Consider the following 18,771-nt stretch of genomic DNA (forward strand, 5'->3'; position numbering starts at 1 on the left):
CGGTAATGCACCTCATACGCTGGTTGCCAATAGCTGTTATAAACCAAAAAGAAAACGTTTTTTCAAACAGAGTGGTACATCCTGTCAGCCGAGCTGTTTCCTATCTCTGCAGCCGAACACAGCAGCTCCTCTGCGGACTGTTTCATCCTGACGGTCCCGGTGTTTCCTCCGCAGGCTCCACTTCACTCAGCTGCCCGACAGACCCTCTGCTTCTTCCCACTTTAACCTGAATAACAAACCGGGGCTCGGTGCTCCGGTTGGATCCAGACGGAGAGCCGGGGCTAGCTGGGAGGCTAGCGGAGCGTTAGCCGCAGCATGACCGGAGGGAAGCACAGCCAGCTAGCCTCCGCTAGCCTCCCAGCTAACGTTACCTCCGGTTTCACTACAGGCAGATTCACTCGCTACAGTGGGCGAGGAAATAAAACCAATGAATCAATAAGTACAAACACTGTTGATTTCTTCCCGTGGAGCCGACATGCAAACTATTTAGGTTCAGTAAATCCCAGCTGTCAGTCAGCCTGGTGAAGGCAGGTTAGTCTGTGGACAGAGACGCTCAACGCCTGTCGGAGGCGTTTAAGGAGGAGCGAAAGCGCACCGCTGTAAAGGAAAGAGGTTTGCTGGATTTATAACACAAGACAAAACGAGAGCATCACTGCGAAATGACAATAATAAACAATAATCGTTTTATCTCCATTATCTTGTTTTCATAATCGTTGGAAGCCAAAATCGTAATCGGAAGTTAAATTTGATTAACCACACAGCCCTAGATCAAGTTCATATGTTGAAGAAGAAATATTTCTTTATTATATTATTTAATGTGTTTTAATGAATAATGTCTGATCATTGATATTGATCCTTCACATTAATCTCTCTCTCACACACACTGATGTAAATGCAGGTGTTTAAAGTATTTTTTATGAATCAGTGTTGACATGAATATGTGTCTGAATGTTGTGGTGACATTTGGATGATGTCTGTAGAAGGCTGACATCATGATGATCCATAATAACACAATGACAAAGTTACTCTGCTCATTTTAGTGAAAAGCTCATTGATGAGGACATAGTAATGTTGAACTACACATTTAAAACCTGAACACATCTGATTGGATTATAAATGGATTTTAAACTACATCATTTATTCTTTATTCAGATTGAGGCGCTGCAGTTTGTCAGAGATCAGCTGTGCTTCTCTGGCCTCAGCTCTGAAGTCCAACCCCTCCCATCTGAGACATCTGGATCTGTCAAGAAACGACGTGTGTGACGTGAAGCAGCTGTGTGATTTTCTGGAGAGTCCACACTGTAGACTGGAGGTTCTGGAGTAAGACACCATTTTTTACTTCTGTGCTGAGATTAATATGATGTGACAGTTGTGGTGACACTAAACTGCAGACATAAAGCTGATATTATACTGATCCACACTGAGGATCTATTTTCTTCTTCAGTGGTTTAGTCCATTGACTGTCAGAACAATGTTGAGCTGCACATTTAAAACCTTCATATAACAAGAAAAATCTACACTGGATAATTCACTCTGAACCTCTGAAACTCTGTTTTTATCTTTTCTATTTGACAGTTTTTAACCTGCATCCTGTTGGGTTCAGCTGTTTGGAGTTTCCATCTTCTAAACTTTAGGACAAAAAAATAGATTTTCAGATTAATTGCGATTCTTATTTGAATGATCAATAATTGATTCTTGAAATCCAGAGATGGATCTTTGCATTTGTGTCTTTACTCAGTAAACATGTACATGTGCTCTGTGTTGTGTGTGTGCAGTGGTTACTTGTTGTAAATGGTTCAGTTAGAGCAGCATGATGTGTAAAATGTCCACTTTGTTTAAATCCAGTTATTACAACGTGCACAAAAATCTTATTTTAAGTGTAAAAGTAACGTAGATGCTAGCTGCTATATTAGCTGCCTTGAGTCACCACAGTCCCGTAAACCGTGACGTGAATAGTTTCAGTCTGTGGACCCGCCGCAGTTTACGGGACTGTGGTGACTCAGGATGGTCAGCTGACTCTGGCTGTCTCGTAGGGGATCTAGAGATCACATCTACAAGAGGAACAGACTGAAAAAAGACTCCACACACTGATCTGAGCTCTGGGTTTGTGTTTGTTAACGAGATATTATCTCTGACTACGAGATGTGAAAGCGTGGAAGTGGACTGAACAGTGTGCAGATTCTACTGTATTCAGTCTGTCTCTACCTGCCGGGGAGCTAACGCCAGCCAGCAGCTGTCTGCAGGTATCACACTGATGTCAACACAAATACAAACAGTGCAGATGAACTAATGAGCAGACTTTCAGTTTCTGCTGTCTGTGCTCAAAGTGATAAAGCTGAAACAGCAGGTACTGACAGTCCATGTGTTGCATTATGGGATAGCATTTATGTGTTTTAAATGTACATAATGATGAAGCTCTTGCAAGTGATGCAGGTCTTTTATTATTCTTGCTCAACTGTTTTGCACATGTAGACCTAAAACATATAAATGTGTCGTGTTTTAGTCTTTTGACATTTTTACTTGTGTTTGGCTGAACAACATGAGTTTGTATAGACGGTAGGGCTGCTCGATTATGGCAAAAATCATAATCACGATTATTTAACAATTATTTTTTGACTCTCATTTTTGCCAATGCTGATATATATGCACATATTTTTATCCACCTGGCTGAGGAGACTATTACACCTGCAGTCATAGATTGTACTAATGATCAAGAAAGACAATATATGAAGGAAGAACTTATGAAGACTGGAGTTCAGGAGCTCAGCATTAAAACACATGAACCTGCCAAGTGGGTGGAGCAGTAGTTTTCTTTGAGTTTATCAGACAGACAGGAGTAATGTGCAGGATTTAATCTTTGGTCCACAGTCCGCAGCAGAAGGTGGCGGTAATGCACCTCATACGCTGGTTGCCAATAGCTGTTATAAACCAAAAAGAAGAAGAAAAAGAAAACGTTTTTTCCAACAGAGTGGTACATCCTGTCAGCCGAGCTGTTTCCTATCTCTGCATCCGAACACAGCAGCTCCTCTGCGGACTGTTTCATCCTGACGGTCCCGGTGTTTCCTCCGCAGGCTCCACTTCACTCAGCTGCCCGACAGACCCGCTGCTTCTCCCCACTTTAACCTGAATAACAAACCGGGGCTCGGTGCTCCGGTTGGATCCAGACGGAGAGCCGGGGCTAGCTGGGAGGCTAGCGGAGCGTTAGCCGCAGCATGACCGGAGGGAAGCACAGCCAGCTAGCCTCCGCTAGCCTCCCAGCTAACGTTACCTCCGGTTTCACTACAGGCAGATTCACTCGCTACAGTGGGCGAGGAAATAAAACCAATGAATCAATAAGTACAAACACTGTTGATTTCTTCCCGTGGAGCCGACATGCAAACTATTTAGGTTCAGTAAATCCCAGCTGTCAGTCAGCCTGGTGAAGGCAGGTTAGTCTGTGGACAGAGACGCTCAACGCCTGTCGGAGGCGTTTAAGGAGGAGCGAAAGCGCACCGCTGTAAAGGAAAGAGGTTTGCTGGATTTAGAACACAAGACAAAACGAGAGCATCACCGTGAAATGACAATAATAAACAATAATCGTTTTATCTCCATTATCTTGTTTTCATAATCGTTGGAAGCCAAAATCGCAATCGGAAGTTAAATTTGATTAACCACACAGCCCTAGATCAAGTTCATATGTTGAAGGAGAAATATTTCTTTATTATATTATTTAATGTGTTTTAATGAATAATGTCTGATCATTGATATTGATCCTTCAGAACACACACACACTGATCTAAATGCAGGTGTTTAAAGTAATTTTTATGAATCAGTGTTGACATGAATATGTGTCTGAATGTTGTGGTGACATTTGGATGATGTCTGTAGAAGGCTGACATCATGATGATCCACAATAACACAATGACAAAGTTACTCTGCTCATTTTAGTGAAAAGCTCATTGATGAGGACATAGTAATGTTGAACTACACATTTAACACCTGAACACATCTGATTGGATTATAAATGGATTTTAATCTACATCATTTATTCTTTATTCAGATTGTGGAGCTGCAGGTTGTCAGAGATCAGTTGTGCTTCTCTGGCCTCAGCTCTGAAGTCCAACCCCTCCCATCTGAGATATCTGAATCTGTCTGACAACGACGTGTGTGACGTGAAGCAGCTGTGTGATTTTCTGGAGAGTCCACACTGTAGACTGGAGTTTCTGAAGTAAGACACCATTTTTTACTTCTGTGCTGAGATTAATATGATGTGACAGTTGTGGTGACACTAAACTGCAGACATAAAGCTGATATTATGCTGATCCACACTGAGGATCTATTTTCTTCTTCAGTGGTTTAGTCCATTGACTGTCAGAACAATGTTGAGCTGCACATTTAAAACCTTCATATAACAAGAAAAATCTACACTGGATAATTCACTCTGAACCTCTGAAACTCTGTTTTTATCTTTTCTATTTGACAGTTTTTAACCTGCATCCTGTTGGGTTCAGCTGTTTGGAGTTTCCATCTTCTAAACTTTAGGACAAAAAAATAGATTTTCAGATTAATTGCGATTCTTATTTGAATGATCAATAATTGATTCTTGAAATCCAGAGATGGATCTTTGCATTTGTGTCTTTACTCAGTAAACATGTACATGTGCTCTGTGTTGTGTGTGTGCAGTGGTTACTTGTTGTAAATGGTTCAGTTAGAGTAGCATGATGTGTAAAATGTCCACTTTGTTTAAATCCAGTTATTACAACGTGCACAAAAATCTTATTTTAAGTGTAAAAGTAACGTAGATGCTAGCTGCTATATTAGCTGCCTTGAGTCACCACAGTCCCGTAAACCGTGACGTGAATAGTTTCAGTCTGTGGACCCGCCGCAGTTTACGGGACTGTGGTGACTCAGGATGGTCAGCTGACTCTGGCTGTCTCGTAGGGGATCTAGAGATCACATCTACAACTTTCTAAACTTCTACATTCTAAACCTTCTTCAGCTCTGAACAGATTATGAAACATTGAATGATTTCAAACATGAACTTTGTTTTCTAAAGTGACGTCATTTATTCTTTATTCAGATTGATATGCTGCAGGTTGTCAGAGACCAGCTGTGCTTCTCTGGCCTCAGCTCTGAAGTCCAACCCCTCATCCCATCTGAGATCTCTGTTTCTATCAGGAAATGACCTGAAGGACTTGGACATGAAGCAGCTGTCTGATCTTCAGGAGAGTCCAGACTGTAGACTGGAGTATCTGGAGTGAGTAGAGAGTTGCAGTCAGTCTGTGCTGGTTTCTGCAGTATTGTATTAAACACAGTTAGTATCAAAGCAAAGATCCAGTATTTCCTGGTGAACCTTCAACCTTCTCAGTGGCTGCTTTCCTCAGTGAAGCTGTGAGAGGAGAATGGTGACAGGCTTCAGGATTGGACAGAAAGACAGAGAGAGAGAGAACAGTCAGCCAATCAGATCAGCCAGAAGCTTGTTGTGAACATGTGTTTGAGTTGATGTGAAGACGACTGTTGTTGTTGTGTTCATGTCTGCAGGAAATAAAGCTGGATTACAGCTGACAGCCTTACAAGATGTATAGAGACAGTGGTCCTCATCATCAAACTGTCCTACCATCAAATCTGATCTGAAAGTGTTTGTTCTCTCATTTCAACACTAAAGAATTGATCAGTTCATCTTTGTCAGAGCTCTAAGATCAGTCTGACTGCAGCCTGCAAATCACTGGCTCTGATTTCACACAAGCATCATTATGTTTAGTAACCATGTGGTCTTTATACAGACCAGAACCTCTGTTGAAGTCCAGGAATCACAGCAGCTGTTTAGCTGAGAGCTCTGACTGATTGTCATGTGATGATTTAACAGCAGGAAAGATCTTCAAATCCCACAGAGACTCTGTAGCTTTCAACTTTTCTAACAGTTGACATGTATCAACAGTAAATCCATCAGTAAACTGATGAGTGAATGTCTCTGTTTCTGCAGTAATGATGTGTTCATGACTCTCAGCACTTTATTTCCTCTGTGTACTTGAGTGAAATCTGCAGAGTAAACAGACTTGATAGCAAAAGTCTGTGCAGGTGTGTGAGCTTGGAGCTCAGTGTGTTCACTCCAACACGTTAACATGAGAGCTGAAAGGAAGCAGGCTACGCTGCACAACTGTTCCACTTCTGGTCTGAACAGGACTGAAGTCCCTGCTGCTCTTTATACTGGATGTGCTGCATCACTGACTGACAGCTGATGAAGTGAGTCTCACTAAACACTGATTTATGACCTCTGTTGTTTCTTCTTCTCTCATCAGATGGAGGTCGTATTGATCTCTGTCAGAGTGTGAGTGAACATCCAGGAGTGTGTGTTGAGAGAGGATCAGCTGGATCCTGATGATCCATCTGGACCGGAGTCTGGATCTGGATTTTGTCATCTTCACTTAAGTTTCTTAACTGACTACAAACTGAACAGTTATCTCTGGATTTTGTTGAATCAGCACTTTACAGATGTGTTATACATGAGCTGTTTGATGCAGAAAAGATTAAAAACAGGTGTTATAAGTCAGACTCTGACCCTCGGCCCATATTGATCAAGCGTCTCAGAATCACACTGAGAGTTAACGAGGACTAAAACTAATTAATGAAGCAGAAGATAATTTACTGTGACTGTCAGCAGGAGATGGATTACTCCTGGGAGAGAGTGAGACGTCGCTGTTTTACCACAGTCAGAGCAGCAAAGTAGAAATAATGATGACGTGTTGTAGTTTTCTCACAGTCTCAGCTGGAAATATGAAACAGTGGTAATTTGGTATATTATGTGTATAAGCAGGTAACCAGGCAGGTAACTTACCAAGGTTATGGAACAAAACTATGATGCCAAAATTCATTATAAGATGATATTTACAAAGTGTAAAGAAAGCCTGAGAGATAAATGTAGCCTATATGTTAATGAAGATAACAGGTAATTAGACTCAGCTGTGAGAAATGATCTTGGTTCAGCCACATGGTTTCACAGCCTGTAATAGTGCTGCATCTTGCACATATTGCACAGACACATGTTGCAAACCCTCTCCATGAAGAACATCTTCTCTTCCATTGTCCAATTCCTCTTTCAACTACACCCCAAGTTAACTTGTGTTCTCTACATGAAGGTAAATACAGCGTAACAATAGAAACATATATTGTTCAGGTGCATCCTCCTCTCTCAAATATCAGGCTGTAGCTCTGCTGTTATTTGAAGGAGCCTCAATAAAAAATAAGCCTATAAAATATTTGAGCTGTTGTAATGAAGTTGAGATATCCTTCATCATGCAGATGACATGATTGTGTGTAAATCAAAGTTTTAGTGGGCTGTAACTGAGGACCCTCGTCATGCTCATTATCTTTACGACGTGCATTAAGCCAGATCAAAGTTTGATTCATGACTTCCATCATTGTTGCTTCTGACAGAATCGTCACTGTTGCACAGCTGCATTTTCTCCGTTACCATAAAGTGTAACATTGTGAGGACGTTCTGTATTTATTTAAATGATGTTGTGTAGAAACATCATGTGTTCTCCTCTGCATCACACACAAAGTCAGTCTCACTAATGATTCTGTTTTAGTCCAAACAATCTTTTAATAAGCTCAGTGTCATCAAGCGTTCCCAAAACATCTCTCCTCTCAGGGAATATCTCTGCCTGAACTCCATCTCCTGCAGCTCCGAAATATTGGCAGAGATAGGAATCATTTACCAAGTTTGGAAAGTTGATAAAAGGCTTTTTCTCCTAAAAGTAGAAGCAGAGATGCGTCACTCTGATCATTTTTGGTCAGTTAGGAGTGATTTCCTGCTCTGAGACGCTTGATAAATACGGGCCCAGATGTGACAGATGTGACAGATTGGATGTCCACAAATTTCATTCAGTTCAATTGTGAAAGAATTTATCATTGGTCCAGAAAACCTGCATGCAGGTCAAATCATATCTTGGTTCTGTGGTGAAAAACTTTGTATTTTTTGATTCCAGTCTAAGTTTTGATGATCATATCAGCAGCTGGTCCAGTCCTGTTTTCACCATTAAAACATATTCAAATAATATGTATAAAACCAGCACAGAACACTGCTGCTGTCAGACTTTGAACTAAAAGCAGGAAAAGAGATCATATTACTCCATTTCTATCATCACTTCACTGGTTACCTGTTTGTTTTAGGATTGATTGTAAAGATTTGATTGATTACTTTTAAAGACTCTTCATGGCTCCAGATGACATTTCAGAGTTGCTCTGTGTGTAAATATTAAAGGTATCCAGCTTTTATATGCTTTTATATGTCTTTATATGTTTTTTAACTATCATGTTAGTACTGATATTGTGAAACTGGCTTTTAAGTACGAAGTGAAACAATCTGCAGAAGCTTGTAAAATGAGACAAAATAATCCCTTTTAATCAATTTAAATCTCTTCTGACTGACATAGAGCAGTGTGAATGCAGGTGTGTTTGAATTGATGTTGTCCCTTATGTTGATGTCTTTGGCCTGTTTGTTGTATAATCTGTTGATACTTTCATTTTTAAGAGCTTTTATTGTTTTTATATGTACTGTTATTGTTTCTATTGTTCTTATATATGATTTGTCGCTGATGTTTAATGTAACTTTCATGTTCTTTTATATGTACTGGACTCAGGGCGTCCTTGTCAAAGAGAGTTTGCTCTCAATGGCCCTCCCTGTTTAAATAAAGGTTGTTGATGATGATGATGATGATGCAAAAATATGTCAAAATGAATAGTTTATATCTCATAACAATATTTAACAAGTCATTTGCATCAGGCTGTAAGTAAACACTGGTCAGCCAATCAGGAGGCTTTAACAATAACTATATAATTTAAACTTGTAAGTGAGATCATGTGATCCAGCTCTATCCAATCACATCCTTTACATCTTGTTTTCTGCATTAGTGCAGCATCTTGCATGTATTGTACAACACTGCACACAGTGATAATGATGCAAACAGACTTTGGGCACAACTTCATTAAAACATGAAATGTATCTTCTCCACTGTCCAACTCATCTCCAGCTAAACCTGCTGTTGACTTATGTGTCCTTACAGCTCTTTGAAATATATCTCTGCCATCAGCAGTTTAAAACTAATGAATCATGAAATAAATAAAGCCAGGATTTGCATGAATGCAGCTTGTTTTTCTATAACTTGACACTGAGTGATGGGAAATGAATTAGTGCTGATTATCAGCACAGATAAATTTGGGTCCTGGTCTTTGCTGTCAGGGCTCTGGATCAACCTGTTTGATGAGCTCAGTCTGATAAGTCATTATCTTCCTTTAAATCACTTCTTCAAACTCATTTTATCCACTGATCTACTGATTATTTTTGTTTTATATGCTGTACATCTAAAATGTGAATCTAATGTGTGTTTTACTGGTTTATTTTCTTCCTGTATGTTTGTTAGTTTTGTGTAAAACATTGTGTAACGTTGGTTTTGAGAAGTTTTATAGACTTGTGAAGGGAGGGTGGTGGGATGATGATGGTGGGAAACAAAGACCAAATTCTAATAAACATCAGTGGAAATAAATGAACTTGCAGTGTTTTTATTCTGTGTCAAGCTTCAGCTTCATGTATAACATCTATTTTTATTGTAGTTATTGTTTCTGTCTTTGTGTATAAATGAAGCATATTTGATTGAATCTGTGTTCTTTGTTTTGTTTCTGTGGATCTGTTAGATGTTTTTTATCGAACCACTGGACCACCAGGACGCCATCTGAGTTTATGGTTACGCTTTATTTTAAAGCTCCATTATTCTTATAATTTCTTATTAATTTCTTCAAAGTTTCCAGGGAATAAATTTCTGTGTAATTTGGTCTATTTATAGATTTCCATTTCCACCTGAGTTCATATTTATTCATCAGTCTTTTATTATTGGAAACTTTATTCTCATATATGTTGAATTGTATGTTTTTCTGTAGATGAAACATGTTTGCATGTTTGTCTGACCTGCTGTGAACTGACTAAAAGACTTTAGCTTATGCTAGCTTAGCAACTGGAATTCATTCATTGGAAGTGAACCAACTGAACACTGTCTTTATTTGACCTATAAATTACTGCTAAAGTACTTGGTTCTTTCCAGGAAATTTACTAACTTTAGATTGTCTGTGTCTTCTTTATTCTTTAACTTTATTGCTGAAATCAAGTGAAATATACAAACAAGAAAACAGCGCCACCATGTGACAATACAAGAAAACAGCAACCCATACAGACTGAACACACACAACAAGGAGAAATAAATATATGAAAAAAGACATTTTAAAACATGTGAGGAGAGGAGAGTAAATCTAGTTAGAGATGTCTCTATTACTCATTTCGTCTATGAAATGTCAAAAAAAAGAGACGAATTAAGATTAAGAAGGAAATTGGTTTGCAGTGTTTGTCCAAAACTTAACAAACACAATAAAAGAAACACACACACTAAGAAGAAAAAAGCAATCCAAGACATAGTCCACACATGGCACACATCCTTCATAAAACACACTAAACTACTACACAGCAGCGTCCAGCAGTGCTCCTGGAGTACAAAGATTCAATGTGAGAGAAGACACAATGCAGCCCAGAAATATACACAATGCCATACTTTCCACTGTGCAGCACTGACTACAGTACTGCTGTGAGTACCAGGAGTTTTTATGTGCTGCTGTGTGTTATAGAGAGCGATGGCTGATGGGATAAAGGAATTCCTCGCTCTGTTACTGTTGCAGCTGGAGGCCTGAAGACGTGGGCCTGATGGGAGGAGCTGAAGCTCACTGAACAGGGTGTTGTGGGTGAAGCACCAGGTTTTCAGTCTTTGACAGGTTCCGGGTTTGGTAGATGTCCTTCTGTGCAGCATCAGTGTTACCATGGCAACAGAGGATGCAGAATGTCATAATACTCTGAATAAAACACATATAAGAAGATCTCAACATAAAACAGTCAGAATCAAAGAAGCCGTTTTTGTCTTTTCTTCAAAATAAAGTCAGTGTGATAGTTTGACTTCAGTTTGTTATCAGTGTAGATCTCGAGGTGTTTGTTCTCCTCCACTGCCTCAATTAGCTGAACGCTTCACAATGTTGGTTTTATTGCTGAGCAATTTTTTCTAAAATCAAATGATCCTCACATTTTCCCAAAGCCTGAGTTGACGTCTTCAAATGTCTTCATTTGTCCGACCAACAGTCCAAAACCCAAAGTTAACAAGTTTACTATCATAGAAGTAAAAATAACTTGTCAAAATATTCACATTTGACAAACTAGAACCAGTTTTGGTGTTTTTTTCAAAAAAATGATCAGAATAGTTCCCCATTCTGTTTGATTAATTTACTAATCGTAGCAGCTCTAAAGGGATGTTTTCTTTCTTTTAGTAAATTTACATTTGTGAAGGTAAAATGTTGCAATGATAAAACTTAAATTCATAATAAAATAAGAGTCATTGTCTTAATCATGTAAATAGAAACTCAAAATAATATCTTAGAAGAAAAGGGGAAAGTTTTGAACTATGAAGGTCTTCATGTCTTTCCAGAGTTTATGGGTGAATCTGCAGCTCCACAATAAGAGAGAAACAGTTTCAGGTTGTAATTCACAGAAAGAAAACATCACATCAGTATCGCTTTTAACTTCTGAAGGAAAAATGTTACAGGATAAAACTCATGAATCAACTTTTAAAAATGTATTTGACCTCATCAGATATGAAAAAGCTTTGCTGTAGAGTCCAAACTTTTCTCCAGTTTCTATCTTTCACATAATAATTCCAGTATGATATTGTACAGGGAACAGCAACAATGTTGTTCTGAAACAAAGCTCTTATGTTGTCGTTATTTCTGCTGGAACCAGAAAAACAACATCTGGTGGAATCCATGCAACCGAGAATTGAGGTTGTTTTGGGAGCAAAGGGAGGCCCTGCCCAGTATTAGTGTGCTGTTCCTAATAAAGTGCTCAGTGAGTGTATATTCCTTCATTCACAGTTATTCAGGAAGTACTTATTAATAATTCATCAATTATCAGGATTTGTTATTTGCTTTTTCTTTGGTAACTTATTGTAAAATGTTAAAAACACAACCGTTAGCAGCTCTACCCTGGATAATATTTCATGTGTTAGTGAATGAAATATTGATTGTGGTTATAATGTATTCTTGTGGACAGTAGCAGGTAGTTTGTTGGTTTGGACAGCAGGTGGTGCTGCTGCATCAACAACGAGCTGACACTCAAACATACAACAGTGTGTTTTTGTCTCACAGGGAGACAAGCTGGGTTCAAACCTGTGACATGGACACAACTCCAATAAATCTACATAAATATCAGCTGTGAAACAGGAAGCTTTGACATTTTATGAACCTCTTCTAATCCAGTTTCCACCTTATATTTCCTCTTAAGTAGCTTTAAAGTTGTAAAACTGCTGCAGCAGCTGGATTAGATTCAGTGTTGAAGTAAAACATCAAACCATCATCTTTGTTTTCTTTATTTCCACTGGTCCATTTACTCAAGTACTGTACTTTACTACAATCATCAGGTACTTGTACTTTACCTGTGTACACACATTTTAATAATACTTTATACTTTTTACTCCACTACATTTATTTCACTTATTTTTACTTTTCAGATTTAGATTTTACAAATGCAGGACTTGAACTTGTAACAGAGTATTTTTTCACTGTAGTATTGATACTTTTGAGTAATTGATCTGAATACTTCCTCCACCTCTGTTTATTTCACAGAAGAAGCTCCTCGTTAGAGTCCAGCTTTAAGATTTGATCAGTTCTGACTCTGATTCTTGTCTTATTATTCCAGTCAGAAAATAAAGCAAAATAAAATGTATTTTCAGCAGATTCAAGCTGCTATAATAAGTCATTAATGATAAATGATAATGAATGAATGAAATAGTTTCACTTTAGTTTTTATTCTTATTACTTGGTCACAAACTGTGGCTGGTTTTTCAACATTCATTCAGTCTCAGCAGCTGCTGACTCAGTTTTTACTGCCACAGCATCTCTGACCTCATGTTCTCACATTAAAATGATCCCAATCAGGTTTACAGATTGTAATTTGGGGAAAAAGAGAGCAGTGGTATTGATCGGTACTCAATATCAGCAGATACTGAGAGTCAGTATCAGGAGAGAAAAAGTGAGATTTGTGCGTCTCTAAAGAAAACCAAGAAAACATCTCAGTTCTGTCATTTGGAAAATGAATCAGACTTGGATTTGAATAAAATCGTGGATGTTTTTCTTCAGAGGAAGGTGAGAACAAATCATCTGGTTTAAGGTCAGACAGCTCAGTCTGTGTTCACTTTAATATTTAGTTGTACCAGTGTGTCTCTGTGATCAATGCTGATCAATAAATATCAGGTTGTCCTGTGTAATGTTAATAATGAATATCATTGAGGTGTTTTTGATACTTGGAGCAGTTCTGCTTTCACATGTAAAATGCAGGTGTGTTTTTCTTTGTAAAGCAGGCATTTGATGAAGCTGCAGGTGTTTCTGATCTGTGCTTGTTGTGTTTTTAATACAGTGTGTTTCTTTGCTTCATGCTGTCAACAGTTAACCTGTTAAGCAACATTTCAGCCTCGGTGGCTTGATTCATCTCTCTGGAGTCTTCTGAATCACATCGAAGCTACAGTCAACTGAAAAGGTATTTGGTGTAAAATAATGTGTTGATGTGTGATAAAGGTTTGAGAGTCTCCAGTCTCTCTCCTCCTCCTGCTCTCCTGTACAGCTCAGGTGGATCATTACAACATTCTGCAGCAAAGAGACACAACCGCTGTCCAAGCTGCTGATCCTGGAACAGTCAGGGATCATCAAGCTGTCTGATGTTACTCTGTCGTCCACAAGCTAACAGTTAGCATTCCCTCTGCTGACAAATAACAGCATGCAATCTTCAAGACTGGCACATTTGTTGTTGCTCAAGGTTATCTGAAGGTTATCTCAAGGTTACTAACTGCTGATGTGAAGAGAGGAATCGCTGCAGGACGTCTGATTAGTCACTGTTTCTTAGTTTTAGGGGTTAAATAACAAACTTGGTCATTTCCACTTGAACTTGAACCTTCATTGTTGCCTCATTTAAAGGTGTATGAGGATAGGAGGGTGTGTGCTTCTGAAACACATATAAAAGGAATATATAGCGAGTGAAACAACTGCAAATAATAATACTCTGATGCACGTTATTGAGGAAATTATCACTAATTTAACTTATCAGCCAAAGTGATGAAAAATAACGAGTAGCAAAGAGTAGTTCAACCACTATCAATCAAATCATATAATAATGTAAATTATCTTTCATTACTACTATGCACAACATAAAGAAAAGTTGAGATGTATAATAACTATTAGATCTAACCATAGATTTTACAAGAATATGGTATTTAACTTTACTAATAAAGATAACATGCACACCGAGCCTTAACTGGTAACACCTGCATGTCATACAGCTCCTGCCTCACCATTCACCACACATCATTATAGTTTAGTGCAATCATGGCAATTAACAGCAAATCACTTCCAATAACTTCACTATATACATAACTTCCACATCTGTAACTAACAATAACACTGTGATTTAAAGGCCATTAAAAGCTTACAGCATCTGCTTTTAACCTAAATTGGTCATTAACAACTTCTCTCTCTCAAACTCAATAAACAGAAAGAACAGAAAGATGATTGATCACCTACTTTTGTTGTATAAAATGAGACAACTTAAGTCCCAAAGCAAAGAGGTGATCAATAACTGTCAACTTGTGATAAATAAGTTTCCAGGTAAGAGATTAAGACATGACAGAAGAGCAGCATAACTAACAAAACAGGAAGTGGAGTAAGAAAACGTTTTACCGTTTAAATATCAAATAATCTAATCATATAAATGCACACCTCGCTTTTCAGTCTGGAGTGAAATTAAAAGGCGATTGATGACAATATTGATCTGATGGGTTGTAAAGTTAGAACACTCATTGTAGTCATGTGAGTGTTTATTTTAGATTGACTGTTACAAGTTGATGTTTAATTCAGTCACAGTGATTATTGTTCAGGATCTTATGAACTATTTGTGCTTTTCATGTCTGTGCTTCTGTTCTTCATGTTTCTATTAGTGTCTAAATTTATATTAACATTAATATTTCCCAATTTATTGCTTTATATGTCTTGTATGATGTGTTTCTGTGTCGCATATTTTAAATAGTAGCTGACAATGTAGTATGATGTGCTGCATGCTATTTTTTAACTAACATTAATATGTTTATTAAGATGCATTTTCATTGTTAAATCAACCAATAAAGTTATCAAGTGAATTCAATAATAATTTTATACAACAAATAAATGGAGACTAAGTGACTGTGAGTTTAATTTAAGCCTCAACTGACTGAAATATTTTTATATTTTAAGAAGCAATTGTTCCCTTTCATGTTTCATTTCCAATGTTTAAATATTATTTAATACACAGTTCAGATTATACAATAAAATAATAATAATAGAATACAAACTGAAGTCTTTGGTGACTGAGCCTGCAGTCACAGCAGGCCACATCCACAACTGACCTGTTTGCACACAAAATAATGTGAAGACATCAGGTTTAAAGTATTTTGATGATGAGGTCATACAGGTCATATCAGGCTGAAGTCCAGGCAGCAGCTTCTGTCAGCTAGAAAATACTTCTGGAAAATGACACTTTGATATGTGAGAGGGAAAATAACGTGATAACATATTTTTGGGGTACAATGTGACGCTGTTTCCACTAGTGTTTACTGCTCAGACTCTATAGACGACTGTCTCAAGATGCAGAATCGGCCTCCTTTACTCTTTCATATTTCCACTGTGGGTTGTTTGGACACATTGTCCATGTATGTTAAAATGAATTGTATATTGATCATTTACACAATGTAGATACATATGTAACAGTATATACAGTCAATACTTTAAAGATGATCAAAATATGAAAGTGAAATATAACAGATGTGATGGATATAATAAAATAAAAGTCCAGGTGAGCACTCTGTTAAAATCATAATTATATAAATATATATTATCTTTATGACCGTTATTAAACCATGTCCTCTTCTAAACATACAAACCACTTTATTCTTACAATATGTGACAGAACTTCTTCCTTAAGTGTGATGTCTGGTTCAGATGAAATAGGACAGTATGTTAACGACTTCACATGGATGCACTGAATCCCCATTAAGCTACTTATTTATATTTTAAGCATTATTCCGTTATTTCTGTGCAGTTGCTTTATTTTGTTATCTTGTTGATAAAATCACTAAAGTGCCAGTGGAGTGAAATTGCTTCAGATATATGATATACGAAGAACAAATATACAGACAGACAGAGATTCCTTGTTTTATACAGAGAGATGGTTTCTGTCCCCAATTAACTGATCCTAAATCTGAAACACACACACACACACACACACACACACACACACACACACACACACACACACACACACACACACACACACACACACACACGAGGAACAAACAGGGAGGAACACTGAAAGTGAAAGTATTCAGTCTGTTCTTCAGACTCCATTTAAAAGTCAACAGAGCAGAAGGAGGAAAACAGTCTGAGGCAGGGTGAGTGTTAATATTAGAGCTGTAAATAATGATTACTGTCATTATTGATCAATCTGATGATTATTTTTGTGATTCATTGTTTAGTTGATTAAACTGTGTCAGAAAAATATGAAATTACAGCGTTGACGTCTTCAAACGTTGTTTCCTGTTTTCTTTTCCTGGTTTCTGCGTCCTCACAGTGATGTAACGCTGGTTCGGTTAAAATAGAGAGAAGTCAGAGAAGGACTCATGTCGGCCTCACACCAAACCACTTTTCAAAAGATGTCACTGTCGCAGACAAATTTCCAATGTCGGAATAAAATCATGAGAGTTTTGCCAGAGTTGTGGCGCTCCCGTCATTTCCACCGTTTGGTGTAAGGTGGTCAAAAAACTCAGTCCGAGCGTCTCAACTCAGTCTTTATCTCGTCTTGACGTTCCGATCAAATCAAACATGTTTAATATTATCCTGAGTCTTTAGTTTTGGCTCATGCAAATAGTGAAGGTGCGCTCTGTCCAGTACGGATTTACACATCGAGTTTTTTTTCTACCATATGACCCCAGGGGCTCTCCGTAGTCCAGCACCAAACGTGAAGCAGCAAAGTCACTATAACGACCGAAATAAATCCTCAAATACCGTCACACACGATGGACGGTGAATTAACAATGTTACGAGTCGGTGTTTAATTCTGCGTGTATCTGATCCACCGTCCAGCACGTATTTTAGTGAGAAATGTAATTCTTGAAACTGTTCGCCTCTCATTCCCACCGTCTTCTCCCACTAAAATAGTGCAGCTAACCAACGGAGGCTGGTGGCGAGTTGAGGCGAGAAAATCCAAAATGTAAAGTTTGTACACAAATATAGTTTATCTTTATGGATTAAATTAATGCCGAGTTGACAAGAAGACTGTCGACATATGACGCCTTTTATCTTGTGTTTCTAGAATTATTGTTAATATGTCATATTTATTAGAGGAAGTTTGGCGTAATACTTTCCCCGGAGAGCGCAGGGAGTTTCAGTTTAATTCACTGCTACTATGTACATCTTTAACATTTTGTCACCACTACAGAAACAGCAGGTAGCTGTGAAAGTATGATAAGGTTGTCTGACGCTGACTGCTGTTAGTTATTGGTTTGACAGTCTAATATATGTTTGTGTTGATTACTGACGGTGGCTGATTGTACTCAGTTTCTATCGGCAGTATGCAGTAAATGGTCGCCCTTTGTGTGTGTGTTTAAACTACTTTCCTAACATGATGTGTTTGATGGTTTTATTAATGACTCCTGATGAAACTTTAAAGCTCAGCATTCTCGTTGACCTTTAGCTTCCTTTTTTATAAGTCACATGGACATTTATTCACCCAGAAAAAACTAATATTTCTCTGTATAATATGACCTCCTCTTTCTGTCAGCTGCAGTGTATCTGCAGTTTATTTACTGTTTTTTTGAAACATGATTTCAGGCCAGTTGGAGGAGTTAAACCTGTGACACTCACACCTGAATCTGTACAGTGGAGTGAATTGAGTTGCATTGTGGGTAATGTAGGCACCAGGTTTTGACAGGAAAGAAGAACGTGTGGAATAAAAAATAATATCTCTGGTTCTGCTGCATTGATTTCGATCCTGTTTTTAAACTATCTATTGTGAATACGACAATGTTACAGGAAAGAAATGCTGAATGACTTTAGTGCTCTTTTAGTTATGCATTCATGACGCCAGCTATATTACAGATTCTGTGTCTGAGGAGGTCATAGTGATATATATATAATTTTTAAAAACTGTATAATGGAAGATCATTCCAAGAAAGGCAGTAAGAGGGTGCATCCTTCAACAGTGTCTTGTTTAGAGACATTTCAATCAAAGAGCAAAAATACCTGCTGTGAGGTGCAGCCACAGTTTCTTCCTTTCATGGTGTTTAGCTGAAGAAGTTGAGCGGACTCCAGGAATTGTGAAAACAGCAGACAGTCATTATTCTCTACTTCAATATATTGTGTAAAACACTTTAAACTGCCTTAATGTATGAAATTTACTGTATAAATAAACTTTCCTGCAGGTTTTGGCATCTAGCTCAACCAGAGGAAACAGGATGAGTGTTTATCACCAACAACTGTAGCAGCACTAGTAGATGATACAAGAGGTTCAGTGGTTCCTCAAATCATAATGTTGACAAGCATCTTTCACTCTGAGTTGTCCTTGAGAAAGACACTGTATGTCTGTTGGCTCATGATCAGCAGCTGACCTCTGACCTCCCAGTTTAAGCACCA

At 38.1% G+C, this 18,771-nt stretch overlaps 2 protein-coding genes across 4 annotated transcripts in view; both read left to right on the forward strand.

The window, feature by feature from the left end:
- Positions 1-6,606, forward strand: part of LOC121890612 (NACHT, LRR and PYD domains-containing protein 3-like) — a 28,725-nt gene extending 22,119 nt beyond the window's left edge. For 2 of the 3 annotated variants that reach the window (XM_042403056.1, XM_042403057.1), the window contains exons 9-12: positions 1,168-1,320; positions 4,040-4,207; positions 5,060-5,236; positions 6,279-6,606. In XM_042403056.1, the coding sequence (XP_042258990.1) occupies positions 1,168-1,320; positions 4,040-4,207; positions 5,060-5,236; positions 6,279-6,294 (514 nt within the window). In that variant the 3' untranslated portion in view covers positions 6,295-6,606. Of the gene's footprint in view, positions 1-1,167; positions 1,321-1,575; positions 1,590-4,039; positions 4,208-5,059; positions 5,237-6,278 lie in introns of those variants that run through there. The other variant, XM_042403058.1, reaches the window with a different exon arrangement.
- A 9,824-nt stretch (positions 6,607-16,430) lies between these two features.
- Positions 16,431-18,771, forward strand: part of LOC121890613 (NACHT, LRR and PYD domains-containing protein 12-like) — a 29,247-nt gene continuing 26,906 nt past the window's right edge. The window contains exon 1 of the mRNA XM_042403059.1: positions 16,431-16,532. The gene's annotated coding sequence lies outside the window, so the exon portion shown is untranslated. The remainder of the gene's footprint in view (positions 16,533-18,771) is intronic.

Source organism: Thunnus maccoyii, chromosome 23, assembly GCF_910596095.1.
Source record: "Thunnus maccoyii chromosome 23, fThuMac1.1, whole genome shotgun sequence".
Taxonomy (NCBI): Eukaryota; Metazoa; Chordata; class Actinopteri; order Scombriformes; family Scombridae; genus Thunnus; species Thunnus maccoyii.